Source organism: Centroberyx gerrardi, chromosome 14 (genome assembly GCF_048128805.1).
Source record: "Centroberyx gerrardi isolate f3 chromosome 14, fCenGer3.hap1.cur.20231027, whole genome shotgun sequence".
Lineage (NCBI taxonomy): Eukaryota > Metazoa > Chordata > Actinopteri > Beryciformes > Berycidae > Centroberyx > Centroberyx gerrardi.
In genome coordinates, this window is record NC_136010.1 from 20,722,013 (window position 1) to 20,746,988 (window position 24,976).

General features: G+C 43.1%; 1 protein-coding gene across 1 annotated transcript in view; it reads right to left on the minus strand.

Annotated features, from left to right (window-relative positions):
• Positions 1–24,976, minus strand: part of hspg2 (heparan sulfate proteoglycan 2) — an 89,267-nt gene that overhangs the window by 13,175 nt on the left and 51,116 nt on the right. Inside the window, exons 30-57 of the mRNA XM_078287997.1 lie at positions 22,397–22,467; positions 22,150–22,214; positions 21,877–22,017; positions 20,724–20,915; positions 16,955–17,047; positions 16,759–16,851; positions 16,326–16,556; positions 16,083–16,196; positions 15,471–15,598; positions 14,667–14,753; positions 14,351–14,409; positions 14,005–14,169; positions 13,657–13,767; positions 12,764–12,864; positions 12,271–12,451; positions 9,428–9,487; positions 7,203–7,325; positions 6,834–6,986; positions 6,338–6,498; positions 4,101–4,236; positions 3,768–3,919; positions 3,355–3,499; positions 2,586–2,729; positions 1,701–1,835; positions 1,311–1,492; positions 989–1,184; positions 592–771; positions 235–495 (exon numbers count right to left, since the gene is read on the minus strand). Of these exons, the coding sequence (XP_078144123.1) occupies positions 235–495; positions 592–771; positions 989–1,184; positions 1,311–1,492; positions 1,701–1,835; positions 2,586–2,729; positions 3,355–3,499; positions 3,768–3,919; positions 4,101–4,236; positions 6,338–6,498; positions 6,834–6,986; positions 7,203–7,325; positions 9,428–9,487; positions 12,271–12,451; positions 12,764–12,864; positions 13,657–13,767; positions 14,005–14,169; positions 14,351–14,409; positions 14,667–14,753; positions 15,471–15,598; positions 16,083–16,196; positions 16,326–16,556; positions 16,759–16,851; positions 16,955–17,047; positions 20,724–20,915; positions 21,877–22,017; positions 22,150–22,214; positions 22,397–22,467 (3,860 nt within the window). The remainder of the gene's footprint in view (positions 1–234; positions 496–591; positions 772–988; positions 1,185–1,310; positions 1,493–1,700; positions 1,836–2,585; positions 2,730–3,354; positions 3,500–3,767; positions 3,920–4,100; positions 4,237–6,337; positions 6,499–6,833; positions 6,987–7,202; positions 7,326–9,427; positions 9,488–12,270; positions 12,452–12,763; positions 12,865–13,656; positions 13,768–14,004; positions 14,170–14,350; positions 14,410–14,666; positions 14,754–15,470; positions 15,599–16,082; positions 16,197–16,325; positions 16,557–16,758; positions 16,852–16,954; positions 17,048–20,723; positions 20,916–21,876; positions 22,018–22,149; positions 22,215–22,396; positions 22,468–24,976) is intronic.

Below are 24,976 nucleotides of genomic sequence, written 5' to 3' on the forward strand. Positions count from 1 at the left end.
TTACATGCTTCCCCCTGTCTTCTGTTTTGTAGCTTTTGAGTTTAGTCTTTCCCTTATATTTTTGATAGTTTAGAGATTCTGGGATTATATCTATGTAAAATAAATATTTACTTTTTAAAATTTGGGTTAGAGCTTTACACATTCCTGATTTCATATGTTGAGTGGTGGTTTACTGAGGTCGTAACACTTATCTGTCAAAGTTTGTCCAATGATTATGTTATAAGCATAACTTACATCTGACTGTGACTTTAGCCACCACTTCGCTGTCGCCCACTTTGTTGCTGGCCACACACTTGTAGCTCCCAGCGTCCTCGGCGGTGGCCAGGTTGATCTGGAGATCCCCTCCGTTAATCTGGGCGCGGGGGGGCAGGCTGCCCTCCAGCTTGGTCCAAGTGAAGGTCAGGGGAGGAGTGCCATGGGCCAGGCACTGCAGCCTGATCACCTCCCCAACACGCACAGCCACGTCGTCAGGCATGGAGGTGGCATAGGGAGGGGCTGAGATGTAGGAGAAAAAGTTTATTTGTTGAATGGGTGATCGGCTCAACCAGAATCTTTACTAAAGCTAAAAGCCAGCCCCTTTATGTGACTCACTCTCTACATCCAGCATGATGGTGACTTCACTGGTGCCCATGCTGTTGGTGGCATTGCAGATGTACTCCCCAGAGTCTTGGCGGCCCACGCTTGGCAGCACCAGGCTGTTGTTCACCACCTTGTGTCTCCAAGGCAGAGGGGCCCGCAGCTTAGACCAGGTGATCTTAGGAGAAGGGACACCTAGAGGAGGGAAGTGGAGAACAGTGTAAAAGAAAAGTGTAAATTGTGATCTAATTTTAATGAATTAACAATTTAACTCTACAGGATTGTAATGAAAATTACACACTGTGACCCTTTAGCACAGTGATGTAACATACAAGATAATGCACAAAGACAGGACATGAAAATGGTTCAAGTGAATTCCCTTTGTAAAAATGCGATTTGTAGCCGTCTTTACCATGGGCATCACAGCGCAGTGTTGCAGTCTGTCCCTCCACTGCAATCATGAGAGGCTCAGGCACAGAGGCCCTGGGCGCCGTGGGCAGTTGAGAGCTTCCCTCGACGATCACCTCCACCCTGGTCTCAGAGGTGCCCTCGTTGTTGCGAGCCGTGCACACGTATGTGCCAGTATCCTCTGTACGAGCCACTAGAATCTGCACGGGAGAAGAAAATACATTTATCTAGCCATCAAAATATTCACAACCTCAAAACAAGACAGAGGTTGATTTCAAACACTGATTGTAGATACAATTTGACCATGGTGTGTGATTTAGCAGTACCTGCATGACGGCATTCGACTCCATGGGCACCGGACTGCTCAGCATGGTCTTGCGGGTGCTGTCCAGCCTGTGCCATGTGACGGAGGGGCGTGGCTCTCCTGACGCCTGGCACTCCAGATTGATGGGTTCACCCACCCTGACCCGCACCGGCCCACTAGGGGTGACAGCGGCCACAGGGGACTCTGAGGGCACAGACACAAAATAACATTATGGCTTTACATCTAGTCAGGCACTAGAGGGAGCTCTTCACTTACGAGAGTGGGTTTGGAGGTGTGTGGCAATGGAAAAGCAGCCTGTGCCTGTGATAGAGGAACTGCAGGCTATCATATTCTACCCTGGTGCTCTGTGTGTGTGTGAGTGTGTTTATGCATGCCGGAGTATGTGAATTACCTCTGACAATCAGAGACACAATGCTCTGGGTGATGCCGAACAGGTTGCTAGCCACACAACGGTAGGTGCCCTGGTTGAATGAGCGGGCATTGGCAATGGTAATAACAGAACCATCAGGGCCAACTTTGACATTATCTGTTGGATAGAGAAGCAAACGAAACATTAGATCTGCTGTAAATACTGCAGGAGACTTCTGGACCGGTAGTTCTAAATCTTGGGTCTGAGGCGCCAGTGATGTCCAAAGATGGGAGATTTAAGGCCTTAGAGAATTCAAGCTAAAGGAATCATAAGAGAAACTAAGAATTCAAAATGAGTAGCCTAATGTAATCCAATTTATTTCACATGCTTTCTCTAGCACGAAATCTGGATCACAGGTCATCAAATCTTGTGTAAGGCAGAGAAGTGTGCTGCAACAATGAAATTCTTGTTTGCGGAGTGCTGAGCCAAAAAAATCAAATCCAATATGACAAATCAAACACAGAGTGAGGTAGCACATCCAAACATGGGAAAATGACACAATACAATACAATACTCACATTTCACTTATTTATTGGGGCACACACTACGAAACACTAACACGTTTCGGCAAGTAAAGCCTTCATCAGAGCCATCATGTCATCAAATCTTCATCCTGCTGTCGTTGAATTTGATGCATGCAATGTTTGCCTGAGTTATACTAAAATGTCAGGGAGTGGATGGTGGAGATGCCAAGTTGGGGGATTTGGGAACAACTGAGCATTAGAAATGAATGATTAAATGAAGGGACTTCAGAGGTGGACCATGGCTGCAATTGCTCGTAAATAATGACATCATTAAATCTGTGTGTGTTTTCTCTTTAGAAAGCAAACTCATTCATCAGAAGCGGTGTGTGTTCCTGGCCCTCACCTGGCAGGGGCTGGTTGTTGGACAGCTTCCACTCCAGTCTGACAGGCTGGGCTCCGCTGTACACCCTGCACCTGAAGCTGGCCGAATCCCCCAGACGCACTGCAGCGCTGTGCGGCTCGATGGAGATGATGGGGGTCTGCAGACCTGCTCCAGGAACCAGGGGTTAGGACTGAAATTAGACTCTGGACAGAATCTATTTAAATATACCTCCGTGATTGATCTCACTTCATTTAGCTGACTTGTTATTCATATAAACCTGAAACAGATTGCTATACAGTGTGGCCATGGGCTATATTGGCAGCAGTTTAAGAACTCAAAACATTGCTGAAGTCCAGGAAGGACTGAACGAGGATGAGATCATGGGACAGTAGCGGGGAAAACCATTCACTCTGAGGTCACACTGGGCCGGGTTGGAAAGCACAACTGGAAAAGCCATTCATAATGTGAGGCTGTGTGTCATAGAACACCCTTGCCCTGCGCTGCCCTGCCCTGCCCTGCCCTGCCCTCATGTCACGTATGTGTTCCTCCCAGCCACTGACTGGCCATCAGCTGCCATCAGCTATGATTTCACTGCTGAGAAAAAAATGCCTGTCAAGTCTAATCAAGTTGTCCGGCCTCGAGCAGGGTAGATTAGAGCGGAATAAAGTAGAGCTGAAAAGAAAACAATTATCCAAAAGGGCTCTTAGCTACTATTTTATAGCAATAAGTCTGTGAAACAAGACAATCCACATACCATCTTGTCTGAGGCCCACAGTGCTGTGCAACTTACGTGAAGAGGACGAGGTGACAGACACAGAGACAGAGCCCTGGCGGACTGGAGATCCAGGACTTCCAGAGTTGCCTTGCACCCGACAGATATACTCTCCTGAGTCGTCTGGAGTGGCTGACAGGATACGCAGCTGACTGCCCAGAACCTTCACACAACAGACAAGGGATGATATCACTTCATTTTAGCTTTAGCATTTTAGCAAATAATAGTAATACAACACCAACACCAATAATAGTTATATTGGTATTAATACTACTCCTACTACTACAAAACAAACAAACAAATCTCCATCTAAACAAGTCATCTAGTCTATTATTGAGTCCTGAAATCGTAATTTTCTTAAAATAAGTGAAAAAAATTGGATAACATTCAAAGATCTAGTCGAGGCATGTGTGTGTGAGTATTTGCCCAACCTGGTGATTGGAGGAGAGTCGTCCGCTGGCTCTTGTCCAAGTGACTGAGGGAGGAGGGTTTCCAGGGGCAAAACAGTTGAGGTCCAGACTCTGGCCCTCCTGGACATCAGCTATAGATGGCTGGATGGTGATGGCTGAGGAGATATGGTCCGCTGCACAAGCACAAACACATAACATCACATTATGTTTTCTAAATGCATTATATTGGGACATGGGATATCCTGCAAACCTTAGAGATGCACTCTGCAAACTTCATATGAAAAGAGTGCTGCACAATGTGACTGAGGTGGACTGAGCCTGTTTGACTATGATGCCAAGTTTGTGACCTCTCACCTTTGAGCACAGTGACTTGAATAGGAGACCTATTTGAGCCAATGCTGTTGCTGCCAACACACATGTAAGTGCCCGAGTCGGACATCTTGACGTTGGGGATGAGCAGAGTACCAATGTCAGTGCGATCCATACGGGCCTGGAGAGACACACCACCGAAAGTGGAGATTAGATCAAAACCAATATCAATGTCATCGCCTACTGTTTGATATGATATACAGTGCGTTAAATTTCAGATATATTATGTAATGATTATTTAGATTTACACCATACCAACACAGACAAACCATATACTGGAGATATAGCACATCACTTACCTGTCTGTCTACAGACCCTTGACACAACACAAATATGACATTGCTGACATCATGACATTAAATGATCACTAGGTAATAGCAACACAAAAGCACTACGGGGCAGATCTTTAAGACAAGACAGGAGTTGTTATTACTACAGTTCAGTTGTTTTGTGAATGGAATTTTTGTTTAGGATTTCTATGGCATCGTACTTTGTACATGAAATTGTGTACAAAGTAGAGCCAACATACTACAATGATTTGTATGGTTATAATTTGTTAATATGATTTATATATAATGATCAGTGTTGAAAATTAAATACACTAGACTAGATTGTTTTTACTCTAAAAGTGATTAAAATTGAAATGATGACAAAAATTAGGACAGTTAGAAAATTGACAGATTGAGACACATTTGAGCCGATGATTACTTAATAAGCAATAAAAAGCAGCTTTTTACTTGACTGTACAATCTTTGACAAATCTGAGAATAATTACTAGCCAGTGTATGAAGCTCTAGAAATCAACAAAATAACTACCACCTAATACCTAAGTACCCATATGACACCAAAGAAAACAGTTTTTTTCTTTTGCAACAATTTCAACACTCATATTTAATAAGTATGGCTCTAATGTGTTTCTGGTTCATGAGCAATCAACAAGCGACTTGTTTGTACACTACTCCACATGGCAGCCACAGTCTGCCCAGGGCCAGCGAGGCTGAACGTGGGCTTTTGGAAAGTTTGGAAACACCTCAGAGGGGAGGGGAATCTGGAGGGGAGGGAATGGGAGGGATTACTGTATCCGGGGGGTGTCGGGGCATCCGCGGACAAAGCTGCTTAGCTCCGGCCCGTTCAACCATGAGGGAAGCTAAACCGAGCAGTGGCCGAGGCGGGCCCTGGCTCAATGTGTGTCTGAACCCATTGACAGGTTTTCAAAGCAACCCGTTTGCTAGAGCACACAGAATTTCTGCGTGGTCGCACGGCAGAGCCCAGCTCCCCCTGGGAAAGGCTGACACAACGCAGTGGCTCTCTGAGGCAGAACTAAACAGGCCCCGGAGCCCCGGCCGGGCCCAGGAGCGCTGCCTACAGACCAGACTAACACAAACCCCCCAGGGCCGGGGGGCAGCGGGCTCAGCCTGGCACAGAGCAAAATATGCCTGTAATACCTACAGTACCTACTGTATGCTTAGTCCTGTTAATACACTCAATGGAATGAAGGGAATCAACTGGGTGGTGAGAGCGTAAACAAGTCAGGGATGGTACGATGTGGACAGTTACAAAACAAAAGACTATGGAACACTGATATTCATACAACGCGACACAAAAACAAGTACTGCATGCCATAAGTAGACTAAGAAAACAACCAGACCCGCTAGTTGGTTTCAACTTATTTGGCTCTAGCTCTAATGGAACTTAGTGAGCAGCTACTTGCTGTAGTAAATTAATGGGGGTTACAATGTGTGAATAAAGGACACGTTTTGATCATGCATTTAGTCGACAAGGTGTAAAGGCGTGGTCAGTACAGGACAATGGGTGGGAGTAAGAGACGGGACAGACAGACAGATGGACAGACCTGCAGCTCCTCAATACGTCTCTGTAACACATCGAGACTGTTGCTTTTAAACTGATGGAAACCGTGAGAAGGAATGGCCTGAGCAAACGTCAAACAACAGAACAGGGTGGGATAAAAAAAGGGAGGAAACAAACACAAGGGAGGGAAAAATAAAGGAAAAAATGGTCAAAATACTGAACACAGTCATAAAAAAATGTCAATTTGTATCAAAGCCCTGACACAGTATGATGAAATACCACCAGCACCAGTTACACCACGAGATACAAGATACGGATATAGCACACTGGAATGTAAATACATTAGTTACAGTTTTTAATCAGTCCATGCTAAAATGATCATTCAGTCATGGACATAGAGGCCGTGATCTCACCTGTGAGGGGATTTGACCTCCGTTCCTCAGCCAGGTGAGCTTGGGGGTGGGTGATCCTGATGCTCGGCAGTACAACCTCAGGGTGTCGCCCTCGTGGACCTCAATATTTTGGGGACTGACTTGGACTTGGGGCTGGGTGCCTAGGCCACTTGGGTTAGACCCTGACCGAAATATGCATTTTAGTGATCATTCAAAAGACAGTACAATGCACTGCAAAAAAATATGTGTCTTGCTTAGACTTTAAGGTCTTATTTTTCTTAAAACAAGTGAAAAATATGCTAATAGGGTGAGACAATTCCTGGAACAAGTAAAACTGCATTGAAAACAAGTAGAATTATCTTATCCCATTGGCATGATTTTTCACTAAATATTTTAAGACAAATGGAGGAAAAAAATTTAAATGCAGTGTGCAGTGCTTGCTGGGAGAATTTATATGAGGACACACACGTACTCATGCACACACACATACACACACACACACACACACACAGCATACTTTGGATATAGAGGGAGGCCCGGGCTGTGTGTTCGCCATGAGTGTTCAGGGCCTTGCAGGTATACTCTCCCTCATCGGCCTGGTCCACTGCTGTGAAGGTCAGGACGCCTCCTCGCACCACGGCTCTGGGACTCATTCTGTTACCTGGACCTCCTGTTACAACAGTTACACTCATTAAGAACATAATATACTGTAAGGTGCATTTTCTATCTATGGCTGACTTTGCTTCTCAGAGTAGGAATACTGGGCTGCATCATCTGCAGTGATGAAGTTTCTATGATTTCCCTGACCAATGACCCTAAGTAACAAGGTTCCAGCACTCCAAAAGTGGGATATAGCCTTGTCAAGCCAGGTCAAAGCAGGTCTTACCTATCCACTCAATGGCAGGAGTAGGGTTCCCAGTCACCGTGCAGCGAAACTCGGCCCGCTGGCCCTGCTGGACATTCAGCACTGAAGGAGTGACAGTGGCCACAGGCTGAGCCCCCTCTGCAGCTACAGAAGGAGACACGCCAGTCAAGCATAGCTCAAAGTGGACAGAGTGAGACATCCCATAGGTACATGGAGAGATAGAGTGCGATAATGCAGACTGGTCTATTGGTACAGCGTGAAATATGAAACCCTATCAGGGATCTATAACCGATGCTTGGGCAGTATACAGGGTAAGCTGTGAGGAATCTCTTGGGTGGATGCATTTGATTGAGAATGAATTGACCAGACTGTGTGAGAGAGTGGCGGCCTCCGCCTGTGCCCCCCCCCCGCCCTTGGCAGCCTAAGTCCTCAGAGCAGACGAAACAGATGAGAGGTGGCAGGCAGGCCTTGGCATGGCCTCTGGGCATATTGCTGTCTGTGCCAGATTGGCTGGCTGCTAGGCCCCATATTCAATCCCATATGATCCCAGGGCGACAGAGCAAAAGAAAGCCCTCTTTCAGTAGCCAGGGAGGAGTATGAGGCTATCTAAGCAGGCTAAAAACCTCTGGGACTGGACTGTCCTGGGCTGAGCTGGGACTCTCTGACCTAAGTGATACAAAAACTCCAGGGCTGGGAGACATTTTATCATCGTCTATGGGAAGCCGGGCAGACTTGACAGCCTGAAGTCTCGACTAATATTGAAGACACATGCAACCTCTAACACTTGTAAATGATTTTGATTTATGGCTAATCTATATAATCTATATGGCTATATAATGTATCGCCCAAGATGTCTTATAGTATCTTCATATGAGAGGCATGGGTTTTTAGATCTTCTGTGGTAGGATCAGTGTATCTGGAGATGAAACTGTACCAGTACATTACCTATGTAATGACACATATACAATATAATATAATAATATAATTTGAGTTCTCTTAAGAGTAGTGCATAGCTAGCAATCAAGATCTCACTGTGTCAGTTTAAGTAGAAGTCCCATCATTGAGTGAGCTGCATATTAAAATGTATTGACAGTAGTGGGTCTCGCCAGTCTGCTACCCATAACCAGGCAATGTAACATGATGTAATGAGGCTGTGATGGGATGTATTAGGCACAGTATGATGTTTGAAGACCAGATGACAGCTATTTCCCAGTACAGCATGGCTCCTGAGGAGAAAGCAAAGTGAAGATGGCAGGGAGAAGAAGGGAGGTCTCCTGTCTCTGAATGTTGACATTGTCACTGACAAAATGTTGGTAAGCATGTAGCAGCTGATAAAGTAATTACTGCTGCATTATGTAATGACTTGTAATATGGTAACATGGATGTAATGTAATATGGATAACTTGAGTTATTACATTATTTTCATTCTTACGAGTTATTACATTATTAGTCAATTTATTATTTCACCATAAGTAAAGGAAATGTTACCCCCTTATGAAGTAATAAACACCTGTAAATATGTGATGCTATTACGTACTATCTGGGAATTTATCACACTAATATGTTTTATTATATTTTAGTTGTAAAGTTGTAAAGTTATTGCAGTATCTGGCAGTTATTACATTATCAGTTGCTACAAAACATCCTGAATACACTTCACCTACTCTATATGAGTAATGCACTGGGTTCACCATGTACCATACTTCAAAAGTGTTTTTTTGAAGTGCTATTGTGAAACTATTTTCTATTCTGAAAGTGAAGCCAATATAATAATAGTAATGTAACTTGGACGTAACTGGACTCAACATTCAGGAGGAGTTTCCCATAAGAATGAACATGCACTTTTTCCTGCAGTGATGGACCCTCATGAACCCAAAGAGCCAGGTGGGACCCAGTAATGCTCATGTACAATCTGTAAAGCCTTGACTATGTGAGGCACTGCTATCATGAATGAGAAACTCTCAAGGACTGGAACTAACATGAAGACTTTACATTAGATATGCTGGAAACAAATATCCATCTTTAGGTCTCAGTTGAACTAAAGATGCTTTCTTACCGTCAGCACATTAGGCAGTGTGTGTGTAGTGAGCTTCTACAAGTTGTTGCTGGGCTGACTGTACATGGGCGCTACCAGGCCACCAATATATCCATGCTGCGGTGGATGAGTGCATGCATGACATAGAGAGAGAGGGAAGGGTCCCTCCAGGGAGCCCAGCAGAGAGGAAACCATGCCCATGCTGACTTACGCTTTCTATGTCCTTCAAACATTTCATAGGCTGTGTAAAACATCTGAGTCTGTGAGGCCTCTGGAGATGGGGGAGGGAAGGAGGGAGGGGACAGGTAAACTGACAGGTCAGTTCTCCAGGGAAACAGTGGATTACCTCCCACTTGGGCTGACTGACTGATCACGTCCCTTGGGGATACTTATATATCCGTCTCCATCCACGAGCTGCCAGGGTTGCCTGGCAGGGTTCCCATTGACTCCAAAAGTGCATCAGGCATAATGTAAACACACAAAAATGATCGCAAACGAAGTGAACTTGAATACAATTGACACCAACTTCAAGGATTTTTCCATTTCAGTTTAGTTTTGTTCTTCCTACTGTAAGAGAAATCCGTCCATCATCCATTAGACTGAGGAGTTGGTTGGTGTTTTTTATCATGAAAGTTGGTGCCATTGTATTCATAGTTATATGCACTTACCTGAAATATATTAAAATTAGGTAACTGAGTAATCTGGCACACAATGCGTTGAAGTGTGTTGGTTAGAATGACCTTATGGATTGTAACATTGTGTCATGCTCATCTTACATTCAGCACCCACTGACTGGGAATGTCAAATCTGTGTAAAGTAGCCAATGAAACAATGAAAGGCCCAACAATATCCTTCTTATCCTGTGGATTCAAAGTCAAGGTACAGTGTAAAATGTAAAACACACACACAAATGCACGTACACACACACACACACACACACACACACACACACATATAAAGAACACGACTATGAAAAGGGTGTAGAAGCACAAGAAGACATAAAGGTGTAAAGAATAGCCACACACTAGACATGCGGGTTAGTAAAAAGAAGCAGTATTAAACATAGTTCTGTTACAGCTTGTGTTATACAGCTGGTATACAGCTTGTGGTTATGCTCACTTCAATAAGACAAGATACTATATATACCCCATCCATAAATTTGCAAATCACTTTGGTCTATTGTCATTATTTTAATCAAATTGCTCTTTTTCACAAAATATTTTCACAGTTAAGATAAATACAATACAATGTGACATGTGTATATTACATCAGTTAGGTATTCTTTTAAAAAGCAATATAAAATCAGTAAGAGGAATATCTTTACAATAGCACCTTTGGATACATTTGCAAGTTACATTATATAGTCGTTATGAGAGTGAACAAATTGAAAACAATAAAAATTGCAAACGTGGTAAAGTAATCCAGACCACATGGTAAATAAAACGGTTTTGAAATGTGCCCTGTGTGTAATGAGGTGTTAAAAGTATAAAAAAATAATTTCTTCTCAAAACAGTTTAAGATAAATTTTCTAAATAGCCTTAATGTAAACACACATCATGCAAGGTAATTGCATTCACATGGCCAATTCCCTCCAAAGATTACTAAAACAAATCTAGCAATAAAGCAAGCCTAATGTTTTTTATATATTTGATTGTATGGCAAAATTTGGGGTTAACATATTTCAATCAATCAAAAAAAAAATGTGCCATTGATTTCAACATTCCAACAACATTGACAAGATGTAAATAAAAGGCCGATAATGTACACATTTGAGCTGATTTCTGACAAACGTAGGATACAAATATTTCCCTTTTCTTTTGCATTTCAAGTCAGATCTTACAAAAAATATTTTACTGACTAAGCCTAAGTAACACTCGATACAAACAAGACTCACTCCTGCCGACATTGCTGTGGACCCTCATAAAATTCAAATCCTTACTGAAATGAAGCAGCGATATTCCAGTGGTATAACAGCACGTTTAAAAACTTAACCACAGGCTCAACCTACTGCATGGCTGATAGCACCGTTTTGTTCATCGACATTCATGAGGATGACCAGGGGAGTAACACAGCAGACTTTTAGGGAGAATACTGTATGGAGTGGAACAAAAAAACCCAAAACAAAACAAAACGGGGGGGTACTGAGGTTCTTCCTAGTTCTCTTCTCATGCGGATACACTGAAGTCCTCTTTGAATGTCAGTCCCAGAGTCACTAAGCACCCATCATGGCATCCACATTCCTCATCATCAATCAACTACAGCTCAGGAAGGGAGGACCCCAGGATCCCAGGGCAAAAGACAGACACCAGATAGCAGCACCCTGCATGTAAAAGCTCTAGCAGCAGAAACCAGCAGCTACACCAGTAATCGAGAAGCAACCGAACCACCACCGATTAATTCAACCCACATGAGAAAATAAAGTAAAACAGCAGTAGCTTCAGTAGAGATTTGGCAGAGAATGCCACCCACAAATCACTGACAGAGTCATTCATAGGGCCGCTTACTTGGTTGAAGTCTAAGGGGGATGTGTAACTGCATTATCACAAAATGAGCTTTTATAACCGTGGGCGAGGACTGCAGAGGAGTGCAGAGTAATTAAGACGAAAACACCATTATTGGCCCCATTTGTTATCTGGAAAAACATTGTGCTCTAAGTTTTAGTTTAACAAGACCCACAAGCTGTATATTTCTTATTAAGATTTCATATGAAGCATAGAAGATCCAGTGATTAGAGACATACAAGACACAGTAAAAAGAGCTGGACTGGCAGGTTGATAATGAGATGAACATGGTTTCTGAGAGCAGAGGGCGTGAGAGGGCGACAGGGTTGGAGGTTAGAACTGCAGGCTTATTATGCTATTCACCCATTAGCTGAGTGTTGATAGTGCATGATGAGAAATGCAGTCAAACAGGGAAGCATGCACCATTCCAAGATGGAGGGGAACTGGGGGTGGGGGTGGGGGGTGGGGGGGGGGTACTACAGGAGCCAGAGCTGGTGGGGTGGCAGAGGCAGAGGGTGATGGGTAATGGAATGCGGTGCCGAGGATCACGAACCTGGCACGTAGAGGATGGCATTGCCCTCGTCCATGGCAAACATGTTGGATCCCGTGCAAACGTAGATGCCTGCATCCTCCGGCTGGACGTTCTGAATTGTCAGGATGCCGTTGAAGTCCATGGCCCGGCTGGGCAGCTTCCCATTTCCCTGCCGGGTCCACACTAAGGTGTAGGCTGGTGACTGGAGGAGGGGGGGGTGGGGGGTTAAGGCACAAATGAACACACACATCACAAGCTGCAAACAACCTAACAGCCCAAACAGGGGAGAAGAATGCTCTCATTGTACAAATAGTTAAATAAAGCCTTGCCTGTTTACAGTATCAGACTGCCTACTACCACTTGGCTTGCGAGACACAACCACACAACTATTATGACCACTGTAATTGCCATTGTACATTTAAATGCTAAAAGTGAATATTTAAACATTTTCAATAAACATATTTTACATTTTTCTACATGCATAACAATGAGAGACATGTTGGCCCAGTGTTACCTTGCTCTTGGCGGTACAGATGAAGCTGACAGTAGAGCCCACCCTGACGCTCTGGGCTTTGGGCTCCTCAACAGTCACCTCAATGGCTTTGGATGAGACAGCTGGTGAAACACAGGGAGACTCATTAACTTACAATGACTGTTCATAAATATGTGTATTGAAATTTATAAAAAGAAAGCTTTGCTGTTAGCCATTAAATTAGCGAGAGCCCTTACAAAAAAGTCTTGCGAATCGAATACATTTTAATGAGTGCCAGCTTTTAATAAAAGCTTAATTTGATGAAATGTTGCCATACCAGCAACAAAGCATCTTTTTTATTAGTTCTATTTTTCATTTTCTTTTCTTTATTTTTTACATTTTTATGCATTACTGGCAACTTGGGTTGCCTCTTCAGCTCATCATAAATAGGACAGAGCCTCACACTGATCAAATAAAGTCATGAGCTGAATGTAACAGTGAGGCTGATGAACCTGTCATTTTGCAGCAAGCGTGACAAGCATAAAAACTTCAGCTCCTAATCAAATCTGGTCTACTCCACATCAGATTTAATCTCAGTAATCAGTCATACCACAATGAACCATGTCAGATTCACTTTAAAGGCATGAATTGTATTAGCTATGATGGACACATGACTTGTCTGATTCGTCAAACTCATTGTTTTTGCCTGCTCTTTTACACTCATCTTACCCCAAGCGCCTTCACTCCAAATACCAAGAATGTGCTGCAGCCAGAAACAGTCGACTGACTTGAAGGATGAGGTCTTACACAATCAGTGGTTAAACAAACCCAGATACAGCACATGGGCTGGACCACTGCTGGTATCCATTTAGTGCAATGCGATAAGACAGTGTAAGGGAAAACCTATGTGCTTATGGCTGTAGACTGATACACACTTGTGACGACGATCTCAGCACGGCTCCTGTTGGTGCTGCGCTGGTCTCGGCAAGTGCAGACGTAGACGCCGGCATCGCTGGGCTGAACACTGGGGAAGTACAGTTCCTCTCCTATACACAGATGAGGAAAAGACACCTTTACACATGAGCTGTCACATTATAGGTGAATGGTGTTTTTAAGAACACAAACAACAAATTTCTACAGATAAAAAGCATAGTTTGCAGTCTTCCAGTCAATCAAATGCTTTATTCAAGGGCTCTCTCAATCTCACTATGTGTTCACTACTTCTCTACAGGATCATCTCTTTCTATCCCACACCTGTTGTGTGTGTGGAGTGTGTGTGCTACCTTGTCTGCGTCTGTCAGCACTGCTGGAGACGGGCCGTCCGTCCTCTCTGGACCAGTAGAAGTAGTGTGGAGGGGAGCCGGTCACCTGACAGCGCAGAGTGACTGAGTCGCCCTGGGACACCAGGACCCTCTCCGGGTAAACTTTCACCACTAGGGAGGCTGCAGCTGCAGGGGGCAAAGGTCATAACAAACCCATTAGAAATACACTGAGAAATGTAAAAGGACGTAGAGCTACCTGTTTAGGGGAGTGCACATACAAGCAGGCACCATGGCTCTATTTTCTCCCGTGGGAAAGGTCTACTCATATTTCTGCTAATTGGAGAATAGTGGAGAATAGTACACTTACCATTGTATGGACGACACTTCACTCTCTCCTGTGGGTTGCCAACATATCCAGAGGCACAACTGATGAAGGGAAAAATAGACTTAGATACTGAAGAATATAATCATAGACAGGTAATGAAAGGTGAGTCTATGATAGTGTTAATGTTAGATCTGGCTCAGGTTTTAACTGAAATTCTCGTAGGTTAGGTGGGCAGGGATTGCACTCAGTTACTGAGTGACAGGGAAATTGAATTGATCAAAATGAGGTTTGAAATTATTCCCAGAAGTATTTTGGCCCAGGTCTGGTGAATGTGGAGGGTTATTTTGGCTTATCTTACCGTTCACAGTACTGGCCTGTGTACCCAGGCTGACAGGCAGTACACTGGTAGCCTCCATTACCAAGGCTCTCACAGGTGGGGGAGAACCTGTTAAGTGAGTTACACACACACACATGGACAAGGAGCTAGTATGTAGTGCAGAAACAGGATTTAACATTAACTTTTTTTCTCTCAAATTCAAAAATATCCATGTTAACAAGTCATTTAATCTCATATTCAATCCTTTTTTCACAAACAAGTGAAAAATTCCACTAACGCAGTGGGGAAAACATCCTTTTTCCAAAGTAGTTTCAAATGTTTTAGGAACTTTCTAGAGACAACTATTGATATTTTGAAACAAGGCAGAATGTGGCACATGTGCGTGGTGCCAAGAAAATGACATTTGTTTAAAAAATCTTGAAACAAGTGGATTTGCACTGGAAAAAAGTGAAATTATCTCACCCCATTGACAGATTTTCTCACTTGTTACTTCAATTCAATCTACTACATGTCGATTGAACTACTTAAGATGGATATTTTTGCATTGTATTAGCCTGGTTAACAAAAATCTTGAATTGTTAAAATGGAGTAAGTATGGATACAAAATCAGATGACTGCAATAGCAAAGTGAACATATTTGATATAAGGTTTGATGTAAGTAACTGGCAGGGAATAGGTAAATATAATGGATATGACACCAAACTCAAAGCACAAGCATACCAGTAGAATTTGCTGTAAACAAGAGCAAGAGAACCTGGCAGAGACTTGACTTAAGCTATAAGTGGAAGTGGAATGTGAGGCCTTGGTGTCTGTGCCAGCACTCACTGGTTGTCTGGGTCAGTGTGAGGGCAGGCGCAGGGCTGGCAGTCCTCTGGAGTGCCAACGGTCGGGTCGCCAAAGAAGCCTGGGGTGCACTGCTCACACAGCTCACCCTGAGTGTTGTGCAGGCAGCTCTGGGAGGGGAAAGCAGAAACAAACCATATTTAGGGATCATTTCTTCATGATGATGTGATATGCCCAAAACAAATCATAGTTAGGGCCTCAGTTATGTTCAGGAACAAGAGTGCACTGCTTTACAATAAGCATTGTGGCTTGAAAATAGGATATCAAGGGTCAGATCAATATATTGGCAAACCAATATTGGCCTTTTATTAGAAATCAGATGTCGGCAAACCAGTGTTGTCCACCTCCAATATGATGGATATGATGCAGTTTGTTTGATCACACTGCTAAAGCCGTTTCAGATGCTTTTCCAATTCGAGGGGAAACACTGAATACATGTAATTTCTCAAACAATTTTCGGTATGTACATGAAGTTAAAAATCTTGAATAATGGCGTAAAATATCAGCTATTAGCAGTTTCAATCAGAAAATATCCATATCAGTACCACCCTTGAAAAATCCATATCTGTCAAACCCTAATTTAGTTTGCCATACCGTACAGATGCCAGTCTCGGGGTGGCAGGAGTCTGAGTGGCCGTTGCATTCACACAGCTCACAGTGACCCAGGTATAAACCTCCTCCAGTGCGAGTATATCCAGGCGCACAGTCCTAAGAGAGACATTACATTGGTTACACAGATGTCTACGTCTAGGAGCATTTTACTGCAGCACTTAAAATACAATTATCATTTGCAACACCAGCATCTAATGAGAAATCCAATAAAGAGTGAATAAGTACCTGGCAGGAGAGTCCCTGGTATCCAGGCGGGCAGCGGCACTGCTCCACCTCAAGGGCCTGTGCCAAGCCGCTGTAGTTGGGCACCGCCACTTCCATGCTGATATCGGAGATGCTGGAGGAGCGCATCTCGCTGGAGTAGGACGCCCGGATCAGGATGTCATCCAGGTCAGCCAGAACCATCATCAGGTGCTCCCGGGTGGCGGGCATGCCATCAGGACGACGCCAGTTCTCCTACAGAGCAAAGAAAAGAGGGTGATTCTCATGTAATAAAAAAACTATTTATTACTCTCTGTCATGAGTATGTATAAGCGGTCTTTTTGTTCAGTGTATTTGAATTAAAAATGAACCATTGGCTTTGTCACTGATAAATAATGAAATAATAATATTGATCCCTCCTCATTGCTATAATGTTAAGGCTATATGGGCCATTTACCTCTCTAAAGACAATCCCAAACTGGTGAGACTCTCTGTTGCCCTGCTGCCTCCTCTGCCACGGCTGACGAGCCACCAAGGTGATGTCGTTACCCTACAGGAACAGGAACAACAGTAACCGCAGACAGATGAGTAAATTGTATAAAAGAAAGCAATGAACAGAAGAAAACAATGAATCGACATTAGCGCATACTTACAATAATCTGAACATCGGCATCGTCGAGTAGCGTTCCTCTCGGACCAGCCACATAGGAGATAGTGTATTTCAGTTTACCACCGTAAGAGCCCACCTAAGACATGGTTAGCAAAGAAGAGGATTGAGATCTCTTGCTAGGTCAAGCCCTGCTGCGAAGCCCATGGTGACACTTGCATATTTATAACAGCACAGTGTATAGTTACATTAGATCCTGTGTATTGGAAAGATGTGGGGGAACAGTTACAAGTGACAGTTACAATGTCACTAACAGAATGCTGTGATGACTGTCTCCATTTTTTGTTTATGTTTCACAAAATGATGAATGCACTTTCATTACATATAAAATAATATGACATTTGACATTTATATTTCTAAATGTTTTCGGAATAAATGTTGAGTAATAATATCCATTCAGTTTAAAACTGGCAAGCAAATCCCAGACCTTAGTGAGTGATGTTTGACCTCCTACTAATTATATGTGCCAGGAGGAGAGTACATTGATTATGAACAAATAAACATTAGGTCCACACTTGGCATGGTAACATGTCACCGCCCTCCCCCTGCCCTGTTAACTACGGTGGAGGGGTAGAGGGATGGGGTGCAGACGGGGGAAGGAATGGAGAGATGGGAGTATGAGGATGAGGGCTGCAGGGCAGTGGGAAGGGAAACGTGGAGGGATGGAGGACTTTAGGTGGGGTATTGTCTGGGACTTCCAGGCGGAAGGTCAGGAGGGGGACACGGCCCCGGTTGGCACAGTTACCTTATCCCCTGTGAACTGCGCTGGGAGCTGCCAGTAGAGCAGACCGTCCTGGTGCAAGCTGAAACCTTTGTAGACCAGAGCGTACTGAGAGGCAAAGGAGGAAGGAGAGGCATAAGAGAGTAAGCCACACAGAGAGAGAGGCAGCGAGACTAAGACATAAGCAGGCAGAGAAGCAGTGCAAGCAGGCAAGCATGGCAGAGACTAAGCCCAACGACACTATTGGGACAAATGTGCGACACACAGCGATACTCTTTAAATACATGTTTTCGAGTGCAAGTGCCATTAAAGTACCTGTTCTTTTCAGTACAGTTTGATAATAGCATAGAAGTCACACCATGCTTTGTCTGACAGCTAAAACAACAACTTCCACTGTCAATAATGTGAAAATGACAGCCTGAGTAAAAGCCTGTGTTTTAAACTAGCCAATGGTGTAATTACAGACCATTGTAAAACCAATGTTACTCTCAAGTGGACAATTACAGTGCGCTCCTTTAACAACAGTCAGCGGGAACTCTTTGCTTACCAAAGGAAAATGCCACCCTGTCGAACCTGGAATTGTGCAAATTGTGCTATGCTTTCCCTCAGTAACTTTTCCAGTTCTATAAAAAATATAACAGATTCCACTTCGGCATGAGTTCAACAGACTGTACTGTACAACAGAGATGTGATGAATTACAGTACTAAACATTAACTGCCCTGGACAAACTGAGGGCAATCAGTTGTTAATTAACTTTAAAGCCATTCAATCACAGGGAGGGTGGCAGTTTCCTATGTGTGTGTGCCAAGGTCAGGGACATGAAGTCAGTGAGTAAGAGAGTCAGTCAGTCATGCCACCATCTACCTTGCTGCTGTCCCCAGGAGCACTAGCAGAGGTCTTGCTCACTATGTTCTTGCTCTGTTGACGCTATCAGAATCAGCAGCCGGGCCCGGGCCCAGAGAGAAATACAAGCAGTCAGCAACACAACCGAGACAGAGTAAGGACCGTTAACCAAAAACAATAGATAAACCTCTCGCAATCGGTGACAGAGTGTACCTGGAGACGAGGAGCATGGCCTGGGGAGGAGGGATGGGCTCTGGTTGGTCTAACTGAAGAGGAGATACCAGACGAAGGAGAAGAGGGGGGGCTCAGGTTACGCAAAGACCACCGAGAGGAAGAGGAGGAGGAGGAGGAAGAAGAAGAGGAACTTGGGACCCGAGAGGAGGAGGAGGAGGAAGCGGGGAACCGAGAGGAGGAGGAAGAAGAGGAGGAGGGGGGAAAGAATGGAGGGGAACCAGCTCGTCCATGGGAGAAGTTAGAGAGGAGTGCCCAGACTTCATCGTCCAGCTGTCTGACTTCACCCTAGGGAGGCGGGAAGTGGGGTACCGGAGATACAGAAGATACAGTAACCATAGGAACAGTCAAGATGGAGGGGATTTGGTTTAGGATTTAGCTGAGGCTCCACAAGGAGAACTCCCACGACGCAAGATACACTAAGAAGGTGGACATGCTCTGTCATGCTCTTCAGTCCAAGCCTACAGGCCTTGGATGTACACAAACAACATTGGGATCACTTAAGATATAAAACATACAAATCAAATCATAGGCACATGCCCATGACAACAACCGTGCCTCTGGCTCTTAAGAAAAATTCCCGATCACATGCCAAGTCACTCTGTTCGTAGTACACACACATGCATATGCACACACAAAGAAAATATCTGACAACATGCTCAGTGAACCTTCGGATAACTGCGGTGATTCCCCATGCTGCTATAGACATCTATGAACTGAGGGGATTATGCCAGCTATCAGTGTGTTAGCGGATAATGACGGAAAACACTGTGCAAACAGCCGTTGCATTACTCTCATTAGACATGCTAGTGGAGTCACTGGGTGGCTTCAGTAGTCTACAGTGCAGTTCATAGTACCTGTCTAGCTCTTTTGGACCTGTAGGTGCGTTTACGTTCAGAGGCCATTAGGTTCCATACGGGAGCATCCTTCCTTAGCTGCTCCTCTGGCAAGTATGAGTCACTCTAGTGATGTGGATAAAGCAAGCCCTTGTGATCACTTTCCTAATCACTGAGCTGATGGCATTTGGGAGTTTTATGGCAGTGTTATTAGAGCAAAGATGAAAGCGTATGGAGCTCCTTCATGAGTCATTCCTGATCAAAATTCATGACCATCATTTACATGGTTCATGTGATGTGGAGCAGAATGCAATTTTTGTTTGCAATACCCACTGCGATGTAAGTATTCAACACTGAGAGACATTTAGCAACCGCTTTCAGCTGCAAACTGCAAACACTGCAGAAATTCACACTTCTAACACACAAAACTTTCAATCAACGATCACAAAATATGAAATCCAAATAACATACCTAATGTATCGATGTGTATACAAAATAGAAGGTATGACATACAGAGTATATCCACACAATGTAAAATCAAATGCCACATCACAGCAATCCTTTGAAACATGCCAAACAATGCTGTACTTGAAATACGAACAAAAATCAAATTAGATTTCACGTGGTCAATCTACAATCACAACAACAAGGCGAGCTCTGATTGGCATTACCTGCTCTGCTCGTTTCATGCGAGCAAACAAAGGCTCTTTCTACAGAGAGTGGACAGGCAGATACAAAAAATGGAGAGCTACGTTAAGTAATTGTTTGAATCTTTCAGCCCTTAAAACTACTCAATTTACTGTGGGAGGCACTGATCTTTAGCAAATGGATTTAACAGAAGATGAAAAGAAATCTTAAAATGGAATCAAAACAACAAAACTATTGCACACATAGAGAATGGGACAGCAATTTGCATGAGGTTGCTTGAAAAGAAAGACTGAAAATAAGAAGGAACAGCTTGGCAATGGAGAGAGCAGTAGATGAAGCTTTGAGAATGGTCTACAGGTTTCTGAGGAGTGCTGCTCCAGCTCGGTGTGGCCCCTTTATATGCAGCACTAAGGTGTTCAGAAGTAGGTTTGGCTACTTCCACTAACTGCTATATGTAACTCAATATGATACTGACCTTGTCTCCCTGGTAGACCCCCGGTAGCTGCCAATAGTGAGGCTCCTGTCCCAGGTAGTCGAAGTTGCTGTAGGAGAGCTGAGTGCCTTCAGTGGAAACCTCCACAGTGAAGCCAGTAGAGATGCGGTTGGTGCGCTGACGGTTCACCAGAGCGTATCCCTGGAAGTTCCCTGGAGTAAAGACTGAGGACACCTGGAGGAACACATGTGAAAAAAACACTCAGCTCTATGAAAAAAAAACACATCCCGAAAAGTGGTATCTTAAAACTTGGGACTCGATGAAAAAAAAACACATATCCTGAAAAGTGGTATCTTAAAACTTGGGACTCGATTTTCTTTTTCTTTTTTTTTCAGATTTTTTTTCTTTCTTTGCTGGCACTCACACCTGAATTTACATTTTGTTTCACTTTAGCGTTACTAAAAAGCAGGTGTGGCCAGCCAGTCTATCAATCAAGCTGTGTTTATTTGCATATTTCCTGCATGCTTCAGTAAAGTCTACCTAATGCATTAAAATGTATCATGGATGTTGTGTCGGCAGTTAGTGATTCAGTATGATTTCACTGCTGCTACATACTAGAAATGTCAGCTGTGGATGAAATTGTTTGTACACCTGCCATGATGTAAAATTGAATTTACATCATCATTTTTCCTGGGTGAGCAGGCTCATTCTAGTCACATCCAGGCTGCAAGTTCCTCAACCCTTTGCCTTGGGGAAATTCTGAGACAAGAGCCAAAACTTACCCTTGCAGTATATCGCTTAGCATGGGTGAGTGAGTGCACAGAAATAATTGCCAATGTGGGATGTTGTCACAAGAGATATCAGTCAATCTGTGGCCAACACTGCTGATGAATGTGATCTCACTGGCTTGGAACCACTCAAGGCCGGTCTGATGAGGGCAGCGTATCACTCCAGAAGCCAATTTAGACTCCCACTCTCCACCCCACTTGCACACACAATTACACATGCACACACACACTTTTTTTTCACCCAGGTATAGATGCATAACTTACTCGCCGATATAATCTCAGCCACAGGAAAAACGCATAACCCAGAACAAACTCATGAGTTCACTTCTGTTTAACTGACCTCTTGATGTATGAACCATTCCATTGTTCTCATATGATGTACTTGTCGCACCACTTGTAGGCCTTACCAGGTCTCTGTAGTAGGTGGAGCTGGAGCACTGCTGAGTGACGCCCATACAGAAACAGGACAGGCAGCCATCTTTGTTGTCCGGGCTGAGGTGGAAGGTTCCAGACTTGCAGTTGGAGCAAGATGGGCCCTCAACATTCATCTGCAACATAATATCAATTGAATGTAATGAGAGGGAAGTTAGTTCAGTTCAAGATGCATTAGAAGTGGAGAAGAGGACATCAAAAGGTAACAACTTGATAAAAAAAAAGTGCTTGTGTCTTTGTTTGCTTACCTTGCAGCGGCACACACCACTGTTGCAGCCTTCACTTCCTCTTTGGTCACAGTTGTAGCAGTTACCTGCAACAGGCCAGCAGAGCAGATGATTACAGTATGTACCAGCTCTCCGTTCAAAGACAAGATACAACGTATTTATGTTCAATCCAGATTAACAGCAGAGGGGAACCTTGACAACTTTTGCAAATTTTAAGAATAAGCCAGATGGAACAACACCAGTTATTTGCTTGGATCAGCATACGCACCGTTGACTTCATTGTTGCCAACAACACATCTCTGTCCAACCAGGGGGTTTCCAGTGTATCCTGCAGCACATCTGAAATGAAAAATAGACAACTTGTCTAAGTAAATATTTCCAGTCAAAGAGGATACATGTTTTTAACCCAAAGAACAATGAGGCAGGAAACTGGGAAGCCTGCAAGAGGCGATACATTTGATGAGACTTGTCCTTAAGGGAGCCTTCTTGACCTACAATAGCCTTCATGAACAAAGGACTAAGTTACTCAGACAAGGCAGATCCAAACTATTCTATTATTCCAGCCAGTAAGTAATTACCAACATGTCTACACTATGCACAGGTCTGAAATTCAACAACCTAAAAACCAAAGAATGACACCCAGTTTTTGCAATAATGTACACAAACAATGACTCAGTTTTCCCAAAAAGAAAAGATAATGAAATATTGCTAGCACCGGAGATGGATGAAGCATAGCCAATGTTAAAACACTCAACATGTGTCAGATGTTGATCCCATCTCTCAAATGAATGTGGTACAGCTGAAACTGAGGAAGCCCTTTGCACAGGAACAGAAACACTACCATGAAGAGGGAAATATTTTACCAGAATTCAACAAATGAGTGGTGAGTAGAGTTGATATGAGAAACAGAAGAACAAGGCGCTAAACTGCTAAAGAGGCAAGTCGTTTATGATAATATGACACAGCGAAGCGATACGACCGTAACCCAAGCAAGCGATGGCACCGCTCCCCCAAAACAAAGGCTGATCCAGCTGTAGACCCGTGCAGGACAGCTGCTGGCAGTCTTACCTCACCTGACCTCTGGCAGCTCCGCAGGTCAGCAGCCAACAAACTGCTGCAAGAGGACTTCAGTGCTACAAACTTGCTTTGGGAAAACCTATCCAGTCTACCTTTTGACATGTAGTTTCTCAGACGTAGTTAACTTTGTCAAGCCGTCCGATCAGTGTTGTTTTAAAGATGTTTATAGATGGGGGTGATAACTCTCATTAAATGGCAAATAGACAATACATCAAAGTAGATATAGTCACATGAAAATGTTGAAAATGTGCTGAATTAAAGGCTATTAAGAAAGGATATTACAAGGGTATACTCATGGTACACTAAAATATATAATATATATTAAAATATAATAAACAACGTGATATTACACCACATTCATATGAAAACAAAGAATTTCAACTTTCATTTCTACAAAGATGATATTAGGGACGGTCTTGGAACCTGGGTACACTCATACAGCTGAGGATATGACTGATGTTCAGTGATAGAGCTATCTTTTGTAATTTATTAATTTGATAAGAATCATCCCTGAAAACTTTGCTATTTAAGAAAATAATCTGAAGAAAAGCAATAAAAGCACCCAGGCTTAGGCTGAATGTAACATTTGTGTCCTAGGAAAACCTTGCATTTCCAGTTTGGACATTTATCCCACAATGTATAGAACATGTTTTATGACCTTAGGGCAAGTTAATTAAAATATTCAGCAAAAACACATAAACTGCAAAAAAAAAAATGAAAAAAATAAAAATAAAGAAAATAAAAATCGAACAAATTGAGCCTCATATTCAGTCTTAAAACAAGGAAAAAACAGGTTTAGATCATTTCAATTGCTTCCAATGCAGTTTCACTTGTTTCTTGAACTTTCTATAAACAAGTGAGAATATCTTCAAATAAAGCAGATCATTCCACTAGTATCAAGATAACCTTCTTGAAACAAGATGATTTGCATTGGAAACAAGTGAAATTATCTCACCCCCATTTGTTTTTCACTTGCCAAATAATATTTTAATGCAAGATTACATGACTTGTTAAAATGGATATTGTTTGCAGTGTAGTACATTCAACTTGGAGATGCGAGGCTTTTCCAGGACACCAACAACTATCACTTGAAGGCACTGTAGAAGACATACCCATTTGAATGTATGAAACATGCTGGGCATGAGGTTTTCAAAGCGACACAACAAGGGACTGATAATGTAGGGATGATACTCATGTAAAACTTGAGGTAGTCTGGCCATAAGAGAATGGACAAATTTATACATATGAGAGTTACTGCTGCTATGCTGTCTCTTCATAGCAAGATTTTGTGCAATAGTTTGGATTATCATAACGTACAGCATAAAAGCAGTAAGGCGATAGTATCTCAATGAAAAATTCAGAAGACCGTATCAGCACAACATTAAACATTTTCAATGTTGACGAGTACCTCTCAAATAACACAGTGTAAAAAAAATCAGTCCCTTCATAAAGTTCCATAGATATTATTACAGTAACAGACATAAATATCAGGACCAGAGCCTGTAGATATAAATGATGGAGAAAAAAAAAAAAAAATATATATATATATATATATAAAAACACAACACAACATTATTCCCTAGTCATCAGGGATAATTCTGATAGGGATGGCCAGCCTTCCCAAGACAACGTGAAGAGAACCATCTTGTGTCTCCTTTTCCCTTGTAGACTTGTGATCTCCTTTTAAGAGCCTCAGTAGGTCCACAACACTCGGATGAGGCTTTGTCTTCTTTTTCCCTTGGTTTTTTTTAGAGGGAGTGGATTTCCCTTT